Raw genomic sequence first — 20233 nt, forward strand, 5'->3', positions numbered from 1 at the left:
AAATGCCACAGATGCCACAAGCATTGAGGGAGCGTGCAATTGGCATGCTGACAGCAGGAATGTCAACCAGATCTGTTGCTCGTGCATTGAATGTTCATTTCTCCACCATAAGCCGTCTCCAAAGGCGTTTCAGAGAATATGGCAGTACATCCAACCGGCCTCACAACCGCAGACCACGAGTAACCACACCAGCCCAGGACCTCCACATCCAGCAGGTTCACCTCCGAGATCGTCTGAGACCAGCCACTCAGACAGCTGCTGAAACAATTGGTTTGCATAACCAAACAATTTCTGCACAAACTGTCAGAAACCGTCTCAGGGAAGCTCAACTGCATGCTCGTCGTCCTCATCGGGGTCTTAACCTGACTCCAGATCGTCGCCGTAACAGACTTGAGTGGGCAAATGCTCACATTCGATGGCGTCTAGCACGTTGGAGAGGTGTTCTCTTCACGGATGAATCTCGGTTTACATTGTTCAGGGCAGATGGCAGACAGCGTGTGTGGCGTCGTGTGGGTGAGCGCTTTGCTGATGTCAATGTTGTGGATCGAGTGGCCCATGGTGGTGGTGGGGTCAGGGTATGGGCAGGCATCTGTTATGGACGAAGAACACAGGTGCATTTTATTGATGGCATTTTGAATGCACAGAGATACCGTGATGAGATCCTGAGGCCCATTGTTGTGCCATACATCCATGAACATCACCTCATGTTTCAGCAAGATAATGCACGGCCCCATGTTGCAAGGATCTGTACACAATTCTTGGAAGCTGAAAATGTCCCAGTTCTTGCATGGCCAGCATACTCACCGGACATGTCACCCATTGAACATGTTTGGGATGTGCTTGACCGGCGTATACGACAGCGTGCACCAGTTCCCACTAATATCCAGCAACTTCGCACAGCCATTGAAGAGGAGTGGACCAACATTCCACAGGCCACAATAGACAATCTGATAAACTCTATGCGAAGAAGATGTGTTGCACTGCATGAGGCAAATGGTGGTCACACCAGATACTGACTGGTTCTGAGTCCCCAGACCGCCAATAAAGCAGAAACAAAATGCACATTTCAGGGTGGCCTTTTATTGTGGGCAGTTTAAGGTACACCTGTGCACTAATCATGATGTCAGATCAGCATCTTGATGTGGCACACCTGTGAGGTGGGATGGATTATCTCAGCAAAGCAGAAGTGCTCACTATCACACATTTAGACAGATTTGTGAACAATGTTTGAGAGGAATGGTAATATTGTGTATCTGGAATGAAGTTTAGATCTTCAAGTCCATCTCATGAAACATGGGAGCAAAAACAAAAGTGTTGCGTTTATATTTTTGTTGAGTGTATATATATATATATATATATATATATATATATATATATATATATATATATATATGGAACACAGTGACAGTTTGTGAGCATGCTTGGTAATGGCAACTTCGGTTACGTCAGTTTTAAAAAACCATTTCACACAGCGGGTGGTGGCCTCTGTTATAAGATGTTATTGAAGGTCCAAATAATGTGACCTTAACTTGACCTATCACGTTGGTGTATTTGAGCAGGGATTGTGCTGACATTAAGTTGCTCTCCTTGAAGCCCAACTGTAGCCTATATGCTCCCTTCAGCTCAGCGTATCTCTGTCCTTGAGTGCTGAGTCCTCCTGGCTGTTCCAGCCAAATGTCTTCATTGATGTGCTCTAAATAAAACACTTAGATGTTGCTCCGCACGTGACTCTCAAAAGATTTATTTGACATTTATGACATTTACTTTCAGAAAAGAATATAGGGCCAAGGGAGTCTTCTGGCTGCAGAGGCTGCTCTGCCCATTTGTGTAATGATATGGGATGAATTCCAGTTATTGGAAAGCTGTATAAAAATCGGAACAATCCTCTCCCCCCTGTCTGTGAAATTATGACAGAAGTGGCAGCGCCGCTTTAGCCTTTTTTAGTTTGGAAATCTGTCACAGATGGCTGTCTTCTTGTGTGCAGCCAAGGAAGTAATGTGGTTGTGACAATTGTGTCTCCTTTGCCAACAGATTGAACATGCTGCAGGTTGTATGAGTGACAGATATGGGGTCAGCGAGATCAAATTTGCAGACTTTCACTTTGGTGGCAGTTATTTGCCACTTTTGTAAGTATCTCCATCATTTTTTTTTACATTATTTTGTTACCCATTGTGCTCACAGCTAATATATTACTTATCTGCAACTGAAACTAATCACTCACTCTCATAAACTACACAGTGACCACTGGAGTTGTGAAGTCGGAGGTGCGTGGAAAAGCGGGAGGCTTTGTCGAGCTGGAATGTACTTTTCCACCGCCCATCCCAGCGGCCGCGTCTCTCCATGTGGTGGAATGGGTTCGGCAGGGATTTGACATTCCTGTCCTGATTAAATTTGGATCCTACGCTCCTCGTGTCCACCCACAATTTGAAGGTGAGCATCTGTCATCAAGACAGTAACTGTCAATTATTATCTATCTATCAATAGTTCAGTACTACGATTACAATAGTTTATACACTTCTTTGCTTACATGCCTAATCTTTAATTTAAATCAGGTTACTTTAAGCTAGACTTGGTTTATTTTAGATTTCAGAAACTCCTATCTTTTTGTCCCAGTGTGCCAAATGTCAATTTTATTTCAGGACATTATTTCAAGCTGTGTTAAGCAATTTCAATGGTTCTTACACTTCTGTGTCTACATGCCTAATGTGACATTTAATTCATTTTGCTTTAATCCAAGCTTTGTTTAGCTAGGATTACAACAGCTGACACACTTCTGTGCCTACATCTCTAATGTGACACCTTAATCTATGCTTTGTTTTGATACGATGTTAATAGTTTATGCATTTGTATTACTACATGCCCAATGTGAACCTTAATCCAGACTGTAATCTAGGCCTCAGGGTTTAAATAACTCCTACACGTCTATATGTGCCAAATGTGAATTCTAATTCAAGATAATTATATCCAGGCTTTGCTGAGCTAAGATTTCGATAGCTTCTACACTTTTTTGTCAATGTAAAATTTAAACTGTAATCTTAAACTGGGATTACAGCAACTCCTACATTTATGTGTAAACTGTTGCTTCACTACTCCTAAAAACACCATAAACTTGCAATTAGTGCCATAGAGATAGTTATCTTGGTTGGTTAGTGCACTACTTTGGCTGGGATTAAGTATCTCGGTGTACAGGTGGAGTGTTGTGAAACATTTTGTTTTGCCAAAGGATGAGTGCCACTGACTGACTTTGGAGATCCTCTGCTTACTAATGTTAACATTATCTCAAAGCCCTGTTGTGCCCCGAACTTTGTTGTGCTTGTTACTAAACATCCTGCAATAATTAAAGATCCCCTCCAGGTACGTGGAAAGTAAATTTTTGATGTGCGCCTGCATCAAAAAAAAATTCTGTGCTGCAATGGAATACTACAAGGATGACATTTTTGTTCCATTGGTCCAAGTTGAGTATGTTTAAATCAGGGCTGTCCCGGTATCTTCGATTAAAACAAGGAAAGTAGTATGTGGGCCTCAGAGTACATGAAGTACCACACCTTGATGGCCTTTCAACCCACCATTAGTGGGAGCTACTTTTAAAGCAGTTGAAACTCTCACATTGCATCATCATGTATTGTGCACTTTCTGCCCACAGCAGAGAGAACAAAGGAACTCTGTGGGGAAAAAAGATCCTCAATAGACCAAGAATACCTTTGTGTGGCTTCTGTTATCCTTTCAAGTCACAAACAATGGAACAAGTGTGGACAAAAAGAAAGCATGTCTGGGTGGCTCACATCTTCCTTTTTGTCAGAACCATTTTCTTTTCCCATACAAATGCCTAAAGAGAAATTCAACCTATAGACCTTTTCAGGCTATTTGAGTTTCTGCCGGAGTACCGCGGAGGTTTTAGATTAAATTGAAGCATTAAGAGAAGAGGTATGATGATGATACCACTTCAAAGGGTGAAATTAATTTATACATTTTACCACTCAGGTGGGAGTAGGGAGACAGCACGCTGGCACTGTGCTGTTAATCGTATTGCTTATCGATGGGGGTGGATACTGATAATCAGCATTTAATTTTATAATTACTGCTAAGGCAATCGTCTTCAAAAGCAGACTTACTTACTGTTGCGTCAGTCATTTCAAACTCATGCTGTGCAGCTAAACACTCTTCACACCCAGTTGCTTTTTAAATTCTAGTGGCATTCTTGGCAAAACCGGATATGCCTGAAATTGGAGGAGAAGTGAAAAAAAAAGATCAGTCAACGTTTTGATTTAATGGAAATCTAAAAGTGGAAACATGAATGTTTATACATGTCTTAGTATGTGCATACATTTCAGCCTTTTTAGTTACTTTCAAAATAAATGCCTTGCTGTGGGTGTTGTCTTCAAAAAAATCCATCAAGCTATGACCTGGCAGTTTGTTTGGACCAATAAGCATACTGTGAAGGCAAGGCAATCGGAAAGGAGGGCGGCCTGCATGGGTTTTTTCCGGGTACTCCGCTTGTTAGGTCAATTGGTCTCTCTAAATTGCCCGTAGGTGTGAGTGTAAATGGTTGTTGGTCTGTGCATGTTGCCCTGTGATGGACTGGTGACCTGTCCAGGGTGTACCCCGCCTCTCACCTGTAGACAGCTGGGATAGGCTCCAGCCCCACGTGACCCTGCACTGCAGGATGAAGCGGGTTCAGATGATGGATGGATGGATGGCGGAATGGTTGAAGTTAGAATGTATCTAGCAAGTATTTTGTAATATATTATATATTATATATATTATAATATATATATTATATATTATTATTATTATATTATTGTAATATTTTGTTTTTCAAGGATTTCAGTGGATTGTTGTGTTTCCTTACAACTTACAAATGGGTCATGCAGTCACTTAAGACGTATCGTATCTTAGGGTCTTTCCAGACAGTTAGATGGTCTTTCTATAAAAGAACAGTCAGCACTATTAGTCATATGGGAGTAATTAATGCAGTTGTTTTGTCCATTTTTAAGCTGTTAAGCTCACATTCTGTGAGCTGCTGGGTATTTGCAGCATTTGGGTGATCCACTTTAGAGACAGGACCATTATAATGAGAGTGCAGTGTTGATGGAATTGGTATGGCTGATAATTGTACCAAATACACAGTGGAGTTGTATTTGCATAGAGACACCAGACAATAGGCTACTTGTTGGTTGGTCTGGGATTTGTATTTCCTTAAATACAGGCTATTGCTATCTATAAGTCACTGTCAAGCTTACAATATCTCTTATATGAGATTCATTGGTTGCTGTAACACACAGTAATGAGCAGTAGTCTGTGCATTTAGGTTTGTGTTTGTCAAAGGATCAGAACCTTCTTTCAGCCGAGTCAAGGCCTTTTCATCTCAATGGATGCCACTCCCTCACCCAGCCCAACAAGGAAATACGATACAGACATTTACATAGCAATAAAGTCAGGGTGAACCTTGGCTGATGAGTTATTGCAAGAGGGAGTGGGGCAGACTTTAATTCCAGCCCAGGCTCATAAATGACAGTAGCCTTTTTTGTTGCGCACTCTGAAGATGATCCTTCAACGTACAGCGATGTCACACCTCATTGCGCCGGATGAAGGAGCCAGCCAATATACTGGTTGTAAAACTCTTCAAATTTGCCTACCCTTCGGCCCAGGCATTACAGTTTAAGTACACCTCACTCATGCGTAAAAGATCCAGCACAGAAAAGCACTGTCTTTAAAAGGACAGGTATGCTAATCGCATGCTTCTCCGCTGACAAAACAGTGAGCTGCTGTTCTTTGCTGACACAAAAGGTTTGAAAAAGAAGCTTTGTCCCATCTGATGCTGAGCTCTGGCTTTCTCACAGGTATACTGGCTGTTGTGGGAGTAACAGGTGCAGCATGGGAAACTTTAGAGATGTAGTGACGGGTGTGTGTTTCACCTCCCCTTAGGCCATGAATGTTCTCGGGTGTCTCAACAGTTTGGCTCCAGGACCCAGACTCCAACTGTTGTTTAGCAGTTGTGATTCAGTGGAAATCGTCCAAGTGATTCACCGAGCTTAGGCTCAGGCTTCATGCTCCACCGTCTCTTCCTTCTCTCCACTTTATTAAATAGATGGAACTTTTTTTCTGACTGCAGTCCGCTCCCTCTTATCATTATTCTTTGTCTTTAGCCACGTTAGTAGCCTTACACCATGTGAGATACATTAGATTATCCTCCGATTGCTCCCCGGAGAGTGTTACAAGCTAAAAGGGTTTAAATGTATTTGTTGTAATAGAGCAGTAAAGATCAAAGGATTAGTGTCAGCTCTGTGAGCAGTCCCTCAGCGCCCATACAGCTGCTGACTCCATAAAATGTAAATACAGCTGTATAAATGCACTGTTCCTGAGCTCTTCCCATGTAAATCCCATCACGATCAGTGTGTGTGTACGCAGGAGAAACACATTACACATAGCTAAAATGGCCAATTCGCTTCCCGTTCCCACACAGGCAAACATGAGAGCCCGCGCTGTGATTACTCGTGTTCGTTACAGCAAGCGAGGAGGCCTCAGCTTCTGACAGCGACTTCCATTCAAATTTCGAACCATGACACAGTAGAGCTTATTAAAGCCACAAGCAACGAGGAGTGAAACCTTATCTGCTTCTTTTCTCTCAGTGAAACCTGAATGCCTCCGCACAGCCTGCCAAGAACTGACGACATCTCTTAGAGACGATGTGGGCCGGCTGCCCGTGAATATCACATTCTCGGGGACATAAACGTCTGTGTCGCACAAAATAGTATTGAATTTAAATAATTTTTCATACAGCCCCCTGTCAAACTACACAAGAAGCTTTCCTGATGATTCCTCCAACCCAGAGACTTTTTCTTTTTTTTCTGTATAATTTGAAGACTCCATTTCCAAAATGTTACATATCCATTTGGGAAGAAAGAAAATCAATATCTCCCGAACATCCTTCACTCCAAATAAACTGAGAAAAATAAAAAAGCACAGAGCACGGCTTTCCAAATGTTCCTCTTTTCAACAAAGTGTCTGACTCACTATGAGCCTTGTAAAAGACCTCATTTCTCAAGAGTTGGCTTTGTTTGAAACTTTGCTGATTATAATAAAACAGCAGACAACCAGGAGTGACATAGCATTCAGAGCTTGTGGTCTGAATTCTTGATTAAAAAAAAATGGTTTTTCAAAGATGTGATTGTGCAAAGGATTGCACTTCTTACTGCTTCTTGATCCATCTCAAATACCACAATGGTTTTTAATTAGTAGCACAGCTGAGTGAAGATAGCTTTTTTTATTTTTCCTTTTAAAGCCATTGTCTTAAGAAAGATAATGGCCGCAGCATTTAATAATCTAAGTTGTCAGACTTTTCATTACTATTTCATTTGTAACTTGTATTGAATGGTGCTGTTTTTCCTCAGTCACATGAGATCATGATGACGGACAGACGCCTTTAAGGGCAAGTAAATACACCGTGCAATTGTGTGTTGCTGAATGGGACTTATAGGAGATTTAGTTATAGCCTTAAGGTATGAAAATGAAGCTAAGCAGGAAGCGCCAAAGACAACAGTTCTTCTAGTGACAGTCGATCTTTTATATGCTCTATGGTCAATCCCCATAGACCTTCATGTTTGGTGCAAAGTTGTTGCTCTTTTATATATACTCAATTTGAATTGAGTCACATTTTCTATAATATGAAATTAGCCTGAGGCCAGCCTCATCAGCACATTTGTAAACACCGAGGCTGTGATTAAATGGTTTGTTCCTTTTACCACAAAGCTGTGAACGATGCCAAATCCGAGGTGACTGAGTTTATAAGCACATATAGAAATGCTGTAGCCGCATGTCCACAGATAGTACCTGGATGTGTGCACTGACAGATTTAATAAAACCTGAATGAACAAAAATAAAAGTTAAAGTAAAACTGTGGACAAACTGTCTATAATATCAACTAAAACCTCAATACAGGCAAAGAGGTAGACTGCTAGTGGAGCTAAGGTAGGCAGAAGGAGGAAACAGTGACATGAGTCAGCACCCACAGCGGTCACACCCATACGTATGTGATATTTTAAGTATTAATGATTAAAATGATGTGTGTGTGAGTGTTATGTACAGTTGTAGGATAAAAATCTACATCACTCAGACCTCAAGCAAGACCCTTACAAACTGGCTGTATGAAATACACATGGTCATAAATGTTAGATGCTCTTACTAGCAATTTCTTCTTAGTAAAAAATACAGAAATAGCCAGAAGGTTGTGGACAAAACTTTTACACCACAATGTGACAACCAACCCCTTTTTTATGCACAGGGAATAAAATACTGAGAGGACTATACACTGTGTGTTTTAGCCAGGAGTGACCAAAGAACATGGAAATGCTGTTGTTTTATTTACATCAACAATGCAAAGCTTAACCGGCCTCATTTTACTACTCTCACCATTTGTTGGCATGCAAGCGACTTGCTTAAGTTTTTTTTTGTAGCTTTGTATTTTGTTCACTCTCAGAGGTGTGCGGCACAAACCGACAGACTCTGTGTGCTCAGAAACATTGACAGGCTAAAGCTCCTCTGTGTCGCTGCATCTTGTGTGTGTGTTGTGCTCCTTCGCCAGCCTCACACTCCATTTACCTTGCATTCAAATCTTTTGCAGTCATGCATTTTTCAAAGGGTAGCAGTCGTGGCATGAGGTCATGATCTTACTTCCTCTCCACCCCTTCTCTTTGCTTTTATCCAATGACTCCCAGTCACGTTTCCACAACATCCCTGCCTCAGCAAACCTTTCCTCTTAGGTGCTATAGCGACCTATATCTCGCTGTGGCAGTAAACACGAGAGAGAGAGAGAGAGAGAGAGAGAGGAAAAAAATAAACAGCCAGGGGTCAAAGGGTAGGATTTTGAAATGTGCTAATCCCTCTGAGTGTATGCTGATGTGTATTTTGCTCTACTTTAGCCCCCCCCCCCCACCCCCACCCCCCCTGTGGATTTTGTCCCCTTTGGCGGCTTGGAAAAGTAAATAGGGTATGTTATCGCTGCCAACATACCGAACTCCCACTTCCTGGTTCTTTCTGACTGTCCCTCCCTGCCACAGTCACCAGGAATCAGAGCCTCCGTTAATAATTACCATCACAACAGAGAGCTCCCAGTGGCACAGAGGCAGTGTTTGCTGCTGACATGTTTTTATTTCTGAGTTGATGCAGAGAGAAGTGTGTGTGTTCTCGCGTAGCATAATGCTCTCATTGAGTTACTCCTCAGCCTCGCTGCTGGGTCACTGGACAATTGTGTGTCTGATAAAGTGTGAAAAGTAGGTAGACATAGGATGACGTGGGCTGCAGACTGGAAAAGATAGAGGGGTTGATGTTCCAAGTTACACTGGCTCGAGGGAGCTGTCACCTGGCAACCAAGAGATCCGATTTCTATGTTGTATTTTTGTGTGTGCGCGTGCATGTGTGGTTGTTTTCAGGCAACATTTGAGGGCGACGCTCTTTTTTTTTTTTCAGCATCGCACACCAACAGTTATACACAGCTCAGACCTGCAAGATGACAAGTGAAATCAGGCTCACTTGCAGTTGGCCTAACTCATGTTGCTCACGCCTGCCCTCTCACCTTTCCATCTGCACTTGTTGTCTGCAGGGCGGGTGTCTCTGGTACGGCTCACTGCGCTGAGGCTGGAAGCCCTGCAGCTGGAAGACCAGGGCTTGTACGAGTGTCGAATCCTCTTACTGGATAAGCCCTCAGATGAGCTGCGGAATGGCACCTGGACTCTGCTTTCTGTAACTGGTGGGTGTTTGTGCGTGTCTTTAGGGAATTGGATTAAAGTTTATAAGAAATTTTAGAGGATTTCCATCAGCAGTAAAAACATAGGATGGCTCACCTTAACTCATCAGTGTAAATGCAGCCTCAATGCTATTTAAGAGGGTGTTTCTGAGATCTGAAAACTGTACCCAATACTTTGTCTGCATATTCTTTGATGGATCCAAATTATCAATTACTATTGGTATCTAAATATTTACTAGTACAGTGCTAGGATTAGCTACTTCTATTTCATGGATCCAAATTACATCATTAGTCCTGCATGGCTGTGGATTACCCATTAGAATGTGTTGGCACCGGACCACAGTACCAATCAATCAAGACAAAAAAAAAAATCCGCCTTTGATAAACATCAATCTAGGGGGTGCTATTGTAGCATTGGTAGCATGTTATATTCCATTTTTCCCACTAGCTGCAAAAGGTGCTGTGAAGGGATGACCTATCTATGTCAATACTACACTAAACGTGTAATGTATACAGAAGGGTGGTGTGGTAGATCTGCTGCCACATCACCCCAGTCAGAATATTCTGACAGCAGTGTCCACATGGTGCATATTGGCCACAAAAATCCACAGCGCGAAGGTAAGACACTAGGCCTGTCTGCACAGATGTGTCATGCTGCATAGGTCTGTTCTGCAAAAAGTGTCCATATATAGATGGTAGCAATGGTAATTATTTACAAGAAAAAAGGTTCATCTCTGACACTCTCCTCTCTTTGGATCCATGCTGTGTTGGTCCAATGTCTCAGTTTCTGACATGAGCAGCACTATTTTTATATAATGTAATAAAATGTGTCATTTATTTATATGATGAAATTCAATTTGCAACCTCATGAAGCAGTTTCTGCTATTTAAATGTGAACTTTTAACTTACATTTAATCTTTGCTGCAAAGCATTTCTTCTTGACAGGTGAATATAGCTTCGTACAAAACATCTATTTAACTTCTTTAAACTTTGGAAAATGACATTAAAAGAAGTTTCAGAATGTCTCAACTTCTAAACAGATCAGGTACTTTGGATAACTTTTGACTGTCTTCAAGCAGGTTTTTAGAAAAAGATAATAATCGCTGAATACCTTATTGATAGGTTTAAATAATGAATCTAAATAAAATATGCATCGTTATTTTTTTGTGCTTTGAAGTGTATGTGTATTTTGGAAAAACTTTTGCTCTGATTCCGTGCACAGACACACAGAACAAAGTATCAGCGCTCTGCAGATCAAAGTGAAGCCAGACAGTTTCACCGAGCTGGTCTGTGTGAATGTCAGGTTAGAGATGAGAATGATAATAGATAATGACTGTGTACTTGAGGCCTTGGATGTAACTTCACTGACATGCCCTGCAGGTATGCTCTTCACCTATTGTGTACACTCCACAGGCACAGGAGACTGCGGCCTTTGCAGCCTGGAAATACAGAGATCAAAGAACTCAGATTTTTGTTTACAACATTTACATACAAAAGCTACATTTTCATGCTCGATAACACTGCATTACATTATTATACAAAAGTACATTCAGGTTATATGTCCTGAGTTGTGCACTGTTTATGTTTGGAGAGTTTGCAGACGTGCTCCCACTACATCTAAGGCTTACAGTGGCAGCGAAATGTTCATGTTAGCAGTTTTAAAAGGCGAGCGTTGATAACAGACATTTTCACAGCGGCATGTGAAATAATAATGTATCTTGATGTCTGCACAGGCTGCTGTTGTATAACAAACAGGGCCGAGCGGCTGTCATGCTGTATGTGAATGGAACAAAAGACAAAAGATTTATTGTCTCAGCTTGTATTTGTAGTTTTACCCCTCCTTTTTTGCAGCTGCTTGGAATAACAGTTATCTTGATTTACAAATCTGTTTCATTTTAGACACAGAGTGTCTGTGTCTGACAATTACTTACTTGGGGTGAGTGTATTTTCTAGTGTTTTGTGTGCATCCCCAATGTTTTTTTTTTTTTTTTAATCCACAGCTCCACCCACCTTCACTGAAGCCCCACCTCCTATGCTGGAGGCTCTGGTTGGAAGTCACCTTTCTCTTGCCTGTGCCGTTAAAGGCAACCCTTCTCCAACCATCACCTGGCTGAAAGATGGCAGTGTCATTCAGCAAAAAAATTACCAGGTATGTGTTCATGCTCATTATTCCACTATACATTACTGTCCTTTGTAGATGTCATTAAATGGGTAATTGTGATATACCAGTGTACATCCCAACCCTCTGGTTAGGATTAGTCTTGTGTTTTTAAACTGGAGGTAAGGCTACATAGGGTCATAGGGAGTAAATAACTGGTTAAAATCTGCAGAACCTGATTAATTTCTTCAAAGGACCAGTGTAAAGAATGTAGTGCCATCTAGTGGTGAGGTTGTTGATTGCAACATCTCTCATTGAACCCCGACCTTGGTTAGCATATTAGGTTTTTCCATCATTTTCACAGGCTGTGCAGTTTCTCCAGAATACAGTGCAAAAAAATCACATTGGATGTGTTTTGCAAACACATTGGAGCTCACAGAGGTTCCCATGAGACAAGTATGGAGTTATGTGAAAAATATTCTTCCTTGAGGCTGTGTAGCTAGCTAGTGGCACCTGAAACACAGAGGGAAAAAATTGATTCCTCTGATGCAGGCAGTAATGTAGCAGGGACCTCAAACTTATTGTGGGGTTTTCATGTATAGGCAATTTCATTTTAAAGTTTCATTTACACTTCTAAATTGTTTGTAAGGGTCTAAAGAACAATTTTGGTACAATTTTGGTTTAAGGGCCAGACAGGACGGTCAAAGGGGCATTGATGGCTCCCAACCCACCACCAGCCTTAATAAAATATGGTACCTTTTGTAACTCTTGATAAGAGTATCTGATGTGAACATATTAGGGATCAGGATCAGGCTGTAGCAACTGATGCCTTTATCATATGGCCATTATAACCCATATTTTGTCCAGCATCACTTCAAAAAGTGATGTAAAACAGGTGTTTTCTTTTTAATAATCTTTGCAGCTGCACACAGAGTCCTGGAAATTAGGTTCCAGCTTACACAGACCTAAACTTGCACAGACGTGTACACTACACAGTTTTTCTTTCATGCAGTGAGAGCTGGTAGACCTCTGGGCAAAGTGCTTTTATGACTGCACTTCACATCTAGATATAATACGTCTTTGGCGAGGGGGAAGCGTGGTCCAAATGGGAAGCAGCTTGCTGTCCTCCTCCTTCCATCCATGTTCAGTGGGGTTCGGAACATGAACCATGGATCTTAATTCAAAATTCATAATGTATTAATCAATTACAAATGTTCATACAATATATTTACACAAATGCAGATACATACCGTTGGGCTGTCGTCCAGATGCTTGCTTGAAAAACAACTGAGATGTTGATCCAAAGCATCACTCGTTGGGGGAATTCTCTCCACTGTAAGAATAGCTTCATTCGGAGAAGATTAACATCAATCTCTTCATTTGAGTCATTGGAATGCAGCCAACACAGTCACTTCTTTCATCCATCATCCAGTATGCACCAACCTAAGTGATGGTGTTTGGAGGGCATGGAGGAGATGTACTAAGGCGCTATTGTTAGCTTATTCATTGTTGCATTGACCCATTGGTGGACTGCTGCCAACATGGTGGACTTGATCAGCTGCAGCGGTGTAGACATCCTTGTCATCTGAGAACTGTCCATCTGATAACAGATGTCTAGCCTTCACTAGCTGTATCTTGTTTACAAATCACATTCTAATGGTGGTTGAAGCCTGTGTAGCTATTACGATGATACTTGGCCTCAATAGCGACAAGATCTCCCTCTGAAAAGAGTGCCACAATACCATCATCACCAAGGATGACTGTCTTGTTCCAGCCATCTTATAATATATTATCTTATAATACCTGTTAGATTTTCTCTTTCTCCCTTTGAGGGTTGGTTCAGCAGTGACTATAAAAGAAGGAATACTTTTTATGTTCACTACAACTTATGCAGACACTTCAACAGTGTTACATAACATCCACTTTTGACCATTTCCATTACACAAAGTAATTTGTCTGCTATAACCGTAGACATGGAGTTATGAGTATGTGTGCGCTGCAACAATATGGATGAGACAAAACAGCCTAGCACAAGCTACAGACACTCGGCGATGCAGCTTTAAGGCTCGGTGCGCTCCCGCAACAGAATTCATTTCTAATTTCTTGGCGCTTGGACCAAAATTGTTCTATAGACCCTTATTATCAGTTTAGAAGAAAAAACTAAACTTTTGCATCAATTTGATATGACTGAATGCCTATAGGCACCCCACTACTACAATAACTGTCTCTGTGAATTTGTCTGTCCTTCTGCATTTGCAGACACATTATTTACCTCCATCCACCTCTCAGTTTATCTGTCATTTCGTCTTTAGCAGGAAGACGTCTTATCTCTGCGAGCAGTGAGCATGATGTCAGCAGGGCAGTACACCTGCCACGCCTCCAACTCAGAGGGAAACGTGACTCGTGTGACAAAAGTGAAGATCAAAGGTCAGTTGTTGCAGTTTGTCTGTCTGTCTGTCCGTCTTAACGGTTCCTTCAGTCTCTGTGATGTCTGACTGGCTTGAAGCCACCATCATTTACATTTCTCTTTCTCCCTCTTGCATCATAAAACGGAGCCAAAAATTCAAACTGAATTTGGCTCTTATTCTGTCACTGTGTAAACATTTTCAGTATCATGATATCATCTGGGATTTTGAAGCTGTTCTATCATGATAGCTTAAAGTTCAGAGACGGAGCAGCTTTCTGAACTTGTTAAAACTGTGTTTGGTTAGCAATATATTTTCATTTAAATCCTCACTTAATAAATGAAATATGTAAATTCTGTTCTCAAGGTACTGTATTTGGCCAAAAACATATCACCCTATTCAGTATTTTCTAGTGTTCATACATCCTTGACGGATTCATGCAAGTTTTCTGGTTATAAAATAAGATAAGATAATCCTTTATTAGTCTTTCAAAGGAGAAATTCACAGTGTTAGAGCAGGCAGGAAAGATAGAAACACACATTGTAAGAAGAAAAAAAGCAGAAATATAAAATATATAAATAAATTAATATAAATGAAAACAAAAAAGATTGAATGCTTGTATGAATGTGTATAGATTTACAGTCCAGTTTAAGGATAAATACATGTAAAATATGCAACTGTGTATCATTGGATTACACCGACACACCACTGCATAATACACTGTGGAATTTATTTCTGACTTCTTCCTACTCCTACTCCAACTCCTACTGCAGATTTTCCTCTGGAGAACCAGGGCTCAAAGCGTGGTGTACAGGGAGATATTTTATTTTTTTGTAACTCAGGTTTTTTTTTTTTTATGTTTTTTGTGTGGAATCTTCCAGTCACAGTGGTCACATTTTGAATAATAATCACCATGAGCACATACTGCCCTAATACTTTTAAGTCTTAGTCACATTATCTGAGCTTTGGCTGCCTTTTTTTCTGCAGTGTTGCCATATGGATGGATTATAGTAGACTAATAGCTGATCTGGATGAAGTATAAAAGCCTTAACTAACCCCTAAACTGTCACTCATGGATATATCCATCGTTGCATTTTGAGATTATGAACCTGATCGGTAATGACTTTTTGTAGAGATTACTCTTGTTGTTTATTCATAAGGTATGGTGGTGTGTGACACTGGAGCCCCCGCTATTTTAATTGTTGTTACTTTCTTACTGTTGTTACTAATAACCTTGCAGTTTCTGTAATAACCTTACAGTTTCTGTGAGGTTATTAGACTTTCTTGCATCTTTATTGTTTTTTTTTAATTGTTGTTGACTTTTGACTTGTTGCCTAGCATATGCATCAACATGCTTAGTGTGTATATCTGTTTACACATAACAGCCTTTCTCAGTGTGAACTTTACTTTATTTATTTACTTTTTTAATCTTCTTTTTCATGTTTATTTTTTTCCACATATAAATAAGCTTCCAGCTGTCACATCCTACTGTAATTTCATTTTTATCACTTCATTACTTTCTTTAGATTCCCATGATAAATCACACAATATATCTCCATAGATAAGAGTTCAGCATATTGGCGACATAATGTACCATAAAGCCCTTAAAACAGCCACACTTTGGCCCAGCTTTATGTCTTTATGTTGACTGCTCTCCTTTCCAATCTCATACAGCTCTGTGCAACATAACAACAAATCTGCATCCTTTGTATTACTCTGTAAACACAAGAAGCTGAGGGGAAGAATTGATGTTACTTAAAAGGGAGTATTAGGTGGGAGAAAAGACATTAAGCTGGATTAATCCCTTTCTTGTGTTTGTGAGAATGCATTCTGAGTCAGTGTCTTCTCTCATTTTTTTTAGCAGTATAGCCCTCAACCAAGTTCTTCTTCACCTTTTATCTTTCTGGCTAAATAGTCAAAAGGCAAAAATAACAGTATTGTTAGAAAAATTGGTACATCAAGGACGATGTAAGTTGACATTAAGAAGGCTTTGTAACCTTTTTATTGGATTATCAAATACAAGAGAAAAGACCTGATAAAACCATACCAACGTCTAAAGCTTGTTATATACTCCACGAAGAGCAGAAGCAAAGAAACATGTTCTTGCTCTCGGCGCTCTGAGAAGATAATGACATCACTTTCTTCTTGTAATGCTGGTTTGGGAGGTCTCGCAGTTTGTTCTTGACACTTTGTCTGGGCAGAACTGTTTCTGCTTGTCTGAGAACTATGTGTGATTGGTCGGAATTTTGGAGTGGGTGTGGTGAATGTGGAGAAGCGGAAAAGCTTTTTCAGGTGCGCAGAATCCACACAGATCAAACAATACTCTGCCAGACCTATTGTTCCCACCTCCCTGAATATTACCAGCTTGTTATACCTCTTTCAGGTAAACAGATATTTGGGCAAACAAGCAAAACAGTGAAATCCTGAATAGTATAGCAACAAATCTTTCTCCTCCGCTTCTAACATGTTCTCCTAAACTGCTGTTTCTCCCATTCATTAGCAGCAAAGCATCTTCAAAACCTCTGTGTGTGTGTATGTGTGTGACGTGTGCTGCAGTGGAAGGGTTATATATATATATAGGCTGTATAAGGAGTTCTGCATATAGGTATCTTGTGAAATATGCAATGTCCGGGCCAAAAAGAACTTTGGTCTTGTTCTTGCCGCTTTGAGAACACAGACAGATTTCTCTGTTCTCGTGGAGTATGTAACAAGCTTTAGTCTCTTCAACCAAACATTTTACTTGCAGTGATGCTGAGGTTGCAAACTTTTGACCCTCAGGTTCACTCTGTTCAGGTCAAATGAAGTTTGTTTTTGCTGTTCATACCAAGCGGCAACCTTCGGGGCTCAAACTTGAAGCCCATGCGGAAGTGTCAAAACTTGTAATTCACGCCGCAACCACTGGGGGCTGGCTCCAAAAGCGAGTAATTTCCCATAGACTCCCATGTTAAAATGGCCGACTTCACAGCAGAAAAAAACATGTTTACATCCTGGTACAAAAAACCACTCTGGTCTCGGATGATAGGTTCCCTTCTAGTGTCAATTGTAGTGGGGGTGAATTTTTTTACTCACTCGTTTCAATTGTATTCGGACTTAAAATTACGCATAATTATGGGTGTTGCCGCTCGAGTGACAGACAGTTGACGTATCACAACGTGAGTTTCCTGCTTCCACGATCGCCCGCCCCCATAAACCCCGCTCATGCTCCCCCTTTTTGTCCATATTTGGAGTTTTGGCGGACGTGACGCTGCCAACATGGCGGCGGTCATTGACGTCCTGGAACCTCCCACCAAGCCTCAGAACGGCTCTTCAGAAACAAACGGGTGACGTCATGGAAGCTCTGTCCATAGTTTTTACTGTCAATGGTTCATACGCTGCACACACACCTGATGGAATTGTGATGGCCCCTTCTCTTATATCATATATGCTCATATATGCTACACTCTGCTGGGTCCCAGTTATCCACCCACATGGCTTCTCACATCACTGCTATGCAGATGATACCCACCGCTATCTGTCATTCCTGCCTGTCAAAGCCACAGTCTCATATACACATAGACCACCTCACTAACACTAAAAGTGCTTGGCCTCTCACCCAAACAAACTAAACATCCCAGCATCAATATCAAAACTGATTCTTTATCTCTTGCTCTTACCAAGGTTGCAAGAATCTTACTTGTAATGGTTGCTGACATGCTGATATATTTCGGTCCTTTTGGTTAATTGCTGATACAGACAGTGACTTTTTTGTCTTCATTGCATAGCTGTTGATATCTCATCTTTTTGGGTGATGACCAGTATATCATTTTAAGTCGATATCTGTTGATATTGGGATAAGATAAGATGTTCATGTTACATTACATACAATACATACAATTAAAGTACAGAGTATAAGTGTCAATATAAATCCAATCAGAAGTACAGCAGGCGCTAAATAGATACAAATATAGACCGGTGAAGGGAATGACAATGATACATGACATGATCGTCTAGCTACTCTCCCTACAGAAAGGGGAGGAGTTATACAGTCTAATGGCCACTGGCAGGAAGGACCTCCTGTGGCATTCCGTGGTGCTCGTCATTAGTCTTAGTCTATGTGAATGTGCTCCTGTAGGACAGCAGTGTGTCATGCAGAGGGTGAGAGTTGTTAAGAATACAGAGGAGTTTCCTCAGTATCCTCCTCCTCCTCTGTAACCTCCACCACAGACTCCAGCTCCACTCCCAGCACCGAGCCAGCCTTCCTAATAAGCTTGTTGAGTCTGTTGGTGTCAGCCGCCTTCATCCTGCTGCCCCAGCACACTACAGCGTAGAAGATGATGCTGGAGACCACCGAGTGGAAAAACATCTGCAGCATGGTCTGGCAGACGTTAAAGGACCTGAGTGTCCTTAGGAGATACAATAGATATTGACACCTTACCAAAAATATCTTGCATCACTTCTCAGTTCAGACCATGGTTATCTTTCTCATGAAGGCTTGTGTTACCCCTTGAGTGCTGCATTTCTACAAAGAACATCGCCTGACAATGCTACACGCACAGCAATCGTAATTTTCATTTGTAGTTCCCCAGTGGTTGAGTGACCTACTAAGCAGTGTCCCTGTTGAAGGCCCAGATCTTCTAAAGCATGTCCTAGCCACATCTAACAATCCAACACACTTAACATGCACTTACCTCTACATACTTCTCTATGTACTACTTTCTTCTTCCACTACACTGACTGCACTTAACTTTACATCATCTCACATAATCTGTTGTGTTGCTTTGTAATGTGGTAATTATTTATATGCAAAGGTTCATTTGCAGTGGCTGCTAAATGAACACATTCTGAATAATGTATTTGAAAATAGATCAGATTAATCAATAATCAATACCTTTGTCATCTGACTCTCTCCAGGTCCACCTGTCATTGTCATCCCCCCCAAAAGCACCTCTCTCAACGCGTCACAGAATGCACACCTCCAGTGCCAGGCAGTAGCCGACCCCCCCAACATGACCTACGTGTGGCAAAAGGATGGAGAAAACGTCCATCACATCGAGTGAGTGCCATCATTGCATTTAAGCGGCAGAACAATTCTACCTTTCAACATCTTTTTGTTATTTCAAACCACAAAGAAAGGTTGTCACATCTACTGCTTTTCATGGATGATTGCCTGCATGTTCCTTTGTTTTACTGAGAAGAGCCAGAAGAGGCAGAAAAGGACAATCAGTCATGTCAAATCCTTGAATACTAAGATAAAAAAGGTTTTAGTTTAAAAAAGAAATTGCACTCCTTAAATTCTCCTGCAGGCTGCACCAGAGGTGAGATATAGAGACCTTTTGTCAAAGGAGGTCATGTAAGCCAGTCCCAGCGGAACAAAAAAAATCTAGACAACATTTCTTAAAAGCCTGTCTGACAGGAAGTGGGTGGAGAGGCTTCAAAAACAGGTGCAACACTTGGATGTGTTTCAGCGTTCTGAGTTTCTTTTGGCGACTAAGGGACCAATTTAAGAAGCTTGCCCGAAATCAAATGGAGGTCCACATGAGAAGACAAAATGTACTCATGAAAAATACAGTCAAAGAGCATCAGTGTTACATATTATTACTCAATTATTTATTTGGCACTCAAAACCTCTGCCCCTTAGGTATGAAAACGTCAGAGGAGGTCACTTTTTTGTGAATCTCCAATGGCACTTTTGTTGCATGTTGCAACCCTCTCTGTGCGTGATAGCTTTCTAGCTTTAACCTGCATTTAAATAGTACCACTTAAAACCTGTGTAAAGCTACAACACTCCTTGGAAGTCTCCTTGGAGAAATACAGACACCACTCCTGCATAAAGTGTGTGTGTGTGTGTGTCACAGTGCTTTAGGCACATAAAGTACTTTAAAACAAATAATGAATTAATACAAAGTGTAAAGCAGCTGTATTTGCAGGATGAAGTTTGTTGTTTTTAATTCTTGGCTGTGCGTCAGTGTTTGTTATTACATTGATGATGCCTCCCTGATTGTGTTGCAT

The 20233-nt window shown here is 41.1% G+C and overlaps 1 protein-coding gene across 2 annotated transcripts in view; it reads left to right on the forward strand.

The window, feature by feature from the left end:
- Nucleotides 1–20233, forward strand: part of igsf9a (immunoglobulin superfamily, member 9a) — a 48588-nt gene that overhangs the window by 7341 nt on the left and 21014 nt on the right. For both annotated transcript variants that reach the window (XM_028417623.1, XM_028417624.1), the window contains exons 2-7: nucleotides 2032–2126; nucleotides 2239–2430; nucleotides 9599–9745; nucleotides 11743–11891; nucleotides 14153–14267; nucleotides 19136–19277. In XM_028417623.1, coding sequence (XP_028273424.1) covers nucleotides 2066–2126; nucleotides 2239–2430; nucleotides 9599–9745; nucleotides 11743–11891; nucleotides 14153–14267; nucleotides 19136–19277 — 806 coding nt within the window. In that variant the 5' untranslated portion in view covers nucleotides 2032–2065. The remainder of the gene's footprint in view (nucleotides 1–2031; nucleotides 2127–2238; nucleotides 2431–9598; nucleotides 9746–11742; nucleotides 11892–14152; nucleotides 14268–19135; nucleotides 19278–20233) is intronic.

Source organism: Parambassis ranga, chromosome 12 (genome assembly GCF_900634625.1).
Source record: "Parambassis ranga chromosome 12, fParRan2.1, whole genome shotgun sequence".
NCBI classification, from domain to species: domain Eukaryota; kingdom Metazoa; phylum Chordata; class Actinopteri; family Ambassidae; genus Parambassis; species Parambassis ranga.